The sequence below is a fragment of the Salmo salar genome, chromosome ssa22 (assembly GCF_905237065.1).
Source record: "Salmo salar chromosome ssa22, Ssal_v3.1, whole genome shotgun sequence".
NCBI classification, from domain to species: domain Eukaryota; kingdom Metazoa; phylum Chordata; class Actinopteri; order Salmoniformes; family Salmonidae; genus Salmo; species Salmo salar.
In genome coordinates, this window is record NC_059463.1 from 12,231,864 (window position 1) to 12,239,449 (window position 7,586).

General features: G+C 41.3%; 1 protein-coding gene across 3 annotated transcripts; it reads left to right on the top strand.

Moving 5' to 3' along the window:
* The first annotated feature begins 2,280 nt into the window (after positions 1-2,280).
* On the top strand, positions 2,281-7,564 carry si:dkey-183j2.10 (glutamate receptor U1). Of its 3 annotated transcripts, none has more exons than XM_014166253.2 (10): positions 2,281-2,559; positions 2,723-2,808; positions 4,496-4,530; positions 4,676-4,855; positions 5,027-5,250; positions 5,367-5,464; positions 5,568-5,785; positions 5,962-6,181; positions 6,352-6,596; positions 6,742-7,564. In XM_014166253.2, the coding sequence occupies exons 2-10, from the start codon at positions 2,739-2,741 to the stop codon at positions 6,850-6,852; spliced, it is 1,401 nt and encodes a 466-aa protein (XP_014021728.2). In that variant the 5' UTR covers positions 2,281-2,559; positions 2,723-2,738; the 3' UTR covers positions 6,853-7,564. The 3 variants fall into 3 exon arrangements, with proteins under 3 accessions (XP_014021728.2, XP_014021730.2, XP_014021729.2); XM_014166254.2 differs by having other exon boundaries at positions 2,436-2,559; positions 2,688-2,808; XM_014166255.2 differs by lacking the exon at positions 2,723-2,808 and having other exon boundaries at positions 2,400-2,559.
* The last annotated feature ends 22 nt before the right edge of the window (positions 7,565-7,586 follow it).

Genomic DNA, 7,586 nt, shown 5'->3' on the forward strand with positions numbered 1-7,586 from the left:
GACAACACATTATCGCAAAGCGTTGAGAAAAACTACTCGACCTCTCTTTTGCGCGCCTTGTCTTCATTATCGACGGACAACAGTATTTGACACCTGTTACATTCAGTTCAGTCCACACACGGTGCTGCTTAGAAGTTGTATTCCTTTTAATATATACGGTTAAATAGGTGAACAAGGTGCACAATGTAGGCTATGCCTATTTCTAGGTTATTTCGGCATAGTTTTTGAACTTGTCACAATGTATTCCATATACAACAAAATAGACATAGATTTCGTGAAGGGGGTAATATCTGCAGGCAAGAGTTTGAAACGTAAGAATAATAGCGGCATGCAACTGAACCAGCCAGCTCCCTTCACTGTTTATACTATAAACATTCCCACCCCCTTTCGTTTGTCAATTTAACAACAGAAAAAACATGTTCCCCTTTCTTTTCTTTATTATTTGTTCTCCATACTATAGAAGCCCATTCCCGCCGCAAAATAAAATATATCTGACTACTAGTTAAATGGAAAGGGGGACACCTAGTCAGTTGTCCAACTGAATGTATTCAACTGAAATGTGTCTTCCGCATTTAACCCAACCCCTCTGAATCAGAGAGATCCGGGGGGTTGCCTTAATCGACATCCACGTCTTAGTTATGAGATAGTAAGGTATAATTATGAGCAGTGTTGTAAAGTACTTAAGTAAAAATACTTTAAAGTACTACTTAAGTAGTTTTTTTGTGTATCTGTACTTTACTTTAATATTTATATTTTTGACAACTTTTACTTTAACTTAAAATCAAATCAACATGGTTAACAGATGTTATTGCAAGTGTAGCGAAATGCTTGTGCTTCTAGTTCTGACAGTGCAGCAATATCTAACAAGTAATGTCTAACAATTCCACTACAAATACCTAATACACACAAATCTAAGTAAAGGAATTGAATAAGAATATATAAATATATGGATGAGCAATGTCAGAGCGACATAGGCTAAGATGCAATAGATAGGATAGAATACAGTATATACATATGAGATGAGTAATGCAAGATATGTAAACATTATTAATGTGTCATTATTAAAGTGACTACTTATCCATTTATTAAAGTGGCCAATGATTTCAAGTCTGTATGTAGGCAGCAGCCTCTCTGTGTTGGTGATAGGCTGTTTAGCAGTCTGATGGCCTTGAGATACAAGCTGTTTTTCAGTCTCTCGGTCCAGGCTTTGATGCACCTGTACTGACCTCGCCTTCTGGATGGTAGCGGGGTGAACAGGCAGTGGCTCGGGTGGTTGGTACTTCACTACATTCCTAAAGAAAATTAAGTACTTTTTACTCCATACATTTTCCCTGACACCCAAAAGAACTCGTCACATTTTGCATGACATGAAAATGGTCCAATTCACACACTTATAAAGAGAACATCCCTGGTCATCCCTACTGCCTCTGATCTCACTGACTCACGAAACACAAATGCTTCATTTGTAAATTATGTCTGAGTGTTGGCGTGTGCTCCTGGCTATCTGTAAATTCTAAATATTTGCTTCATATAAGGAATTTGAAACAATTTATACTTTAAATGTTTTATTTTGATACTTAAGTATATTTAAAACCAAATACTTTTAGACTTTTACTCAAGTAGTATTTTACTGGGTGACTTTCCCTTTTACTTGAGTCATTTTCTATTAATGTATCTTTACTTTTACTCAAGTATGACAATTGGGTACTTTTTCCACCACTGATTATGAGATTGTAAGTCATAATTATGACATAGTAAGTCATTATTATAAAATATGTAAGTCATAATTATGACATAGCAAGTCATTATTATGAGATAGTAAGTCATAATAATGAGATACTAAGTCATAATTGTGAGATAGTAAGTCTGGATCCTGGACATTTAACAGTCCTGCTACCATCCAGAAGGCGAGGTCAGTGCAGGTGCATCAAAGCTGGGACCGAGAGACTGAAAAACAGCTTCCATCTCAAGGCCATCAGACTGTTATGTCAATGTAATATATGTCATTATAGGGTATTGCGTGTAGATTTATGAGGGGGGAAAAACAACTTAATCAATTTTAGAATAATGCTGTAATGTAACAAAATGTGGAAAAAGTCAAGGGGTCTGAATACTTTCTGAAGGCATTATATCTCATAATTTTGACTTAATATCTCATAATTATGACTTACAATCTCATAACTCGTAGTCAGATTTTTTTTTGTGTGTGTCAGGAACGAGCTTCCATACTATACTCACCAGCTGGTCTATAGCCTATATATAGCCTTTCTCTGTAAGAAGGTGTAAATCTGAGGTGAACATCAAACCAGCAAGCAATTGGGAAGATAACATTAGTTATAGCAACACAGGCGTTTGAATCTTCCAAACATATTGTTAAGTGACACCGTCACAGGGGCCAAACTCATTCTCCACCCACAAAAAAGTCCATTGGCTGTTTTAGCAGCTCTGTTGTGTTGGGATGAATATTTCTCATCATCATTTGCCCTAGTTCATCAGGATCAGTCTTTAGCTGGAAGCCTCAACACAGCCGACTCACTTTACAGCTCACAATCTTATCAGGTATGGTGATCTCTTTCATTTGTGTATTGTCATAGATGTAATATATCCATGCTTCATAACTACTGTATTTTTAGTCCACTGTTCAGTTTGAGTACGACATTAGCTTTTTTGTTCTCTGAATGTAATAGTTTGTGAAATCACGTTGATACCACTACATCATTAGGATCAGAGGTGAAACCATGAAGGTGCTGTTGGGTGTCATCGTGTGCACCATGGTGCTTCTACTGTCCCTAAGGAGCTGTGCTGCGGGTAATACACTGTTTAATGTACATCTTACTGTGCTCATAAATCCAGTTAAATCTTTGTCTGTTTGTCGGTCACTAAAGCAAGCAAAACTGTGTAAAACAGGAATCTTGACATGCATGAGATTCACCTTAACCTGGTCCAAACGCTGTTATTGTCAAGCCAAACAGTCTGGCCTCAAAGCAATCTTCAATTCTAAACTTTCTTTCATTAATGACCACTAATGAGCTTGAGAATAAAATAGAGGATTTGTTTGGTATGACAATGAGTGACTAGGAGTTGGCATCAGGGACAGACAGCAATTTGGGGGCCCATTTCAAATTCTGTTGAGGGGCCTTCTAACACCCCTATACATTTACTGCTTGATTATTATTATTATTATCCAACAATTAAAATGTTTATAGATAGGTCTTAAAAATCTGTTGAATTAGCTGAAATTTGTGTAAATCAGTCAGTGGGCGGGGACCCTTGGGTAGCTGGCGTCCATTTAATTTGAAATCTATGAAACATAGCTAAGTCCACCTCTGATTGGCATGATAACAGAAACAGACTGCCACTCGGACTAAATTCACGAGAAAACATGTGAAAATGTAAAATGACAAAATGTAGACGTTTTTCTTTAGCCGTTTGACCAGTCGATGCGCTTGTGTTGGCAGTGTGGCAGTGTATATGCTTATTTTGGTGCCAGACTCCTCATGTTCTCTCTGCTTGACGAGTTATGAATGAGGAGACTGTCAGCTGGGCATGGCATCAAAGTGAGGGGCCGCATCCTGTCTGGCATACACACTCCACTCTGACAGAAAAAGAAGCGAGCCAACTGACATGCTCACAAAAATGCTAATAAATCAATTCAATGCAACAAACAAGGAGCCTTGTGTTTAAATGTGGCCAAAAAGTGACAGGGCCCTTGAAGAGCTTGTATGGGTGTCATATTTTGAATAGGAGGAGCTGATGTGTGTCAGGATCTCCCTATGGTTTTGAGGGAGCCCTGAGGCCTTGGCCTGAATCAAGGCTTTTGATACTCTGACTGCCCTCCTACCCCATAGTGCCATGTCTTTGTGATGGCTTGAAATAACTCACAAACTGGAATATGGCTGTAAATAGATCTTAACGGTTTTGAACACTTTCAAGTTGGAAAGGAGAGTGGCCAGCTCTCTGGGATGCCGGAAACCAGTTGTGATGACTAAGAAGGCATCAATGCACCCCCATGTTTACCTCTCACTATCTGCAAAGGGGTCACCGACTCAGGGTATAAGGGCTAAAGATGGCCACAGCACAAAGAGCTCTTTGAATTCGCCGGCTACATTTGGAAGGCACTCCAATTGCACTCCAAATGAAAGAAAAAGATTTGTGACTCAGGGATGTCGAGCCAGTGGGACCGGAAAGACGCTTTGGCAATGCTTCAATGCCGATGGAGAAGGTCTGCCAGTGCCCTCTCCCCTCTCTGTTCAGTGTGTAAGCATGCACGCTGTTGTCCTCCTGTGTATATGCCTTTATTCAATTGATGTGTTGATGTACTTAGAAAGCACTCACAATGCTGCCGCTGTTGGAGATGCTGTGAATCATAAGTGATTCACCTAAGAATGTCATTGGCAAGGTTCAAATGCAACTTCAAGTAGTTTATCCTCTTTGATTTGGATGCGGGTGAATCAAGGTAACCTCTACATCTCACTAATATCTATTTCTCCTTTAGCAATGCGACCAGACTTGACAATCACTACAATAAAGGTAATTAAAGGATGCATGTTTCTGTCACTCTATACTGTATTGACAGCAAGCATTTTCTACTCCATTTCAACCCATTTGCTGCTGTATAAACAAGATTGATGATGATTCAGAAGTCAGAATCGTTCTTCTGTGCCTCACCCTTCAGCAAGATCCATACACCATGTCCAAAGGCTCTCAGATGGAAGGTTACTGCATGGACCTGCTGTCTGAACTGGCCAAGAAACTGGACTTCAAGTACAACGTGCACCTGGTGAAAGATGGGTCCTATGGCAGGCAGGATGAGAGTGGGGCCTGGAATGGGATGATCGGAGAGGTGGTGAGAAAGGTGAGTAAAGATAACTTTTTCATAGATTAGTGATTACAGTGCGTAACATCTGCTCACATTTCTGCTTAAGATTGATACTGTCCATTCTAATGTGACCAATACCATGTGGGAAATTATTCGTGCAGATAAAAAGCAAATGTAAAATATAAATCTATATTCTTATCCCTGTAGGAGGCAGACCTGGCGATTGCTCCTCTGACCCTTACTGCTGCCCGGGAGAAGGCTGTGGGGATGACCAAACCCTTCATGCAAACAGGCATCAGTATTCTCCTGAGGAAAGACATCTCAGAAGAGGCTGGCATCTTTGACTTCCTGACCCCCTTCTCGGTAGAGACCTGGGTGGGGATCCTCGCTGCGTACCTGGGGACTGCTATCTCCATCTGTGTAGTAGCCAGGTGAATTATGATGTGATGAAGTTTCATCAGAAAATACATTTATCATGTACTGAGCCTGGCTGGAACCTTTTACAAGTGTAATTTAAAAACTGTTAATCAAACATTTTCCAACACAGACTCAGCCCATGTGAGTGGAGTCAACCCCAGACTGAGGAAAACAGCTTCACTTTCAGCCACAGTTTGTGGTACACTGCAGGAGCCCTCACTCTACAGGGTAACCAACAGGGATTTAACCAGGCATTTCAACCAATAGCGTACCAGCACTGTGTCTGTGTGGTTTGGTGTTCTGATTAAGTATTGCTTCTTCTTCTTCTCAGGTGCCGGTCCACACCCCAAAGCTTTATCAGGACGCATAATATGCTGCACCTGGTGGTTGTTTGGTCTGGTCCTCTTGGCCTGCTATTTCTCCAACCTCAGCACCTCTCAGGGCTCAGACTCCAATCAACTGATGGTGAAAGGGTTTGAGGACTTGGCCAACCAGCAAGGGATTGAGTATGGGACCCTGTCTGGCTCCTCCACACTTGCCTTTTTCAAGGTGAGGCCAGTGCACCCTGCCACACCCCATCCCCTCCTATCCCCTTCTTTTCCCCTTCGCTCTTTGCCCTCAAATGATTAGGCTCACGTGTCAGTGTCTCAGCTCTGTCAGTTCTCTCAGCGGCATGCTGACTTTCTCTTCCTCTCTGTCCGTGGTTTTTCTTTTCCTTGGTGTAGAACTCTAATAACCCAACCTACCGTAGGATCTATGAGCACATGGAGAGAGCCAAGAGTTTTGTGTCATCAATGGATGAGGGTGTTCGCCGGGCAAAGGAGGGCAACTTTGCCTTCATTGGAGAGTCTGTGTCACTGGACTTGGTGGTGGCTCGTCACTGTGAGCTGGTCCGTGTCCATGAGGTCATCGGCATGAGAGGGTACAGCATCGCAGGCACCCTGGGTGAGCCACATGTCTAGGGAGTGAGATATCATACGGCAACACACATTGACTGAAACCTCTGAACTTTATTTAGACGTGATAATGTTCTTACACTCACCGTACTCATGCGACACAAATACTTTCTCTAACAAGCCCGCTGATGTGCAAATGGTACTGTCTGTGTCATCCAGGCTCTCCCATGCTGAAGAACCTCAGTGTGGCCATCCTGGAGCTGAGTGAGGCAGGAGAGTTGGCTTACCTGCGCAGTAAGTGGTGGGCCAGCAGCTGCATGGCAGACCCAGCCAAGGCCTCCCCCTTGCAGCCCCACAGCTTGAAGGGCATGTTCCTGGTGCTGGCTCTGGGCCTGGGGCTAGGGGTGCTGCTGGCTGTCCTGGAGCTCACCACCAAGTCCCGGAGCAATGCCGGGGAGCAGAGGGTGAGCAACACATATGCACACACTCACACGGTCTAACACTGGTTTAATGAAGAGTGGTGGATTGTGGGAATATTCCATATGAATAGATAAGCAGATTTGCCTGGTCAAGATTGCTCTACATATCGCTCCAATTTGCTCCCCACAGAAATCATATTGCACAGTGTTGTCTGATGAACTGAGTCAGCGCTTGAGGACCACCACCACCACCACCACCAAGAAGAGAAGCCAGGAAACCGCAGACAAAGACAAAGCATGAGTACAAATGATAGTAGATACTCTATTATATATGGCCTAGCAAAGCAAATGTCACTATGTAGGTCTTGACATGAGTTTTGTTCTAGATACTTTTTTTTAACCACAAAGAAACACTGTGTATCAGATATGCTTACAGACTGTTTCCAGGCTGTTATATGACATGTGTTTATTAACAGAGTAATAAATAACATACTGGAGAGGTGGAGTAAATTAACAATACTACAGTATTATGTTGAAGATATTTTATTGAGAAAAACAACATGTCTATTTACTGTTACAAATGATTTCATGTGTACTGATTTAGAAAGATTTAAGAGCGGTGCAAAAAATAGAAATGAAACATGAAGGTCCAAGTCAAGTCATCTGTAAATTATGAAAAATCATCACTTTCAAAGAGTTTACATTTCAGTACTTTTGATCAGCACAAATACTGAGAGCAATATATTACTGTTATTAATGAAATGATGCAGTACATTCATTTTAAAGTAGATTATACATTCACATATTACAGATACCAAGTATACTTAACTGTTTTTGTACAATTGGCAGCACACATTTCGCACATTCGTTTCAAACCTATAAAACCGTCAGTTCACTTAAATAACATGTTTTGTCATTATAGAACTCGACACATAAAAAAAGCATTATGTCACAGAACAATGTTGATGTAAAAGTTACTGCACATCTTTCAATAAAACCAGTCTAGTAACGAATGCATGTTCCATTCTGTTCCAT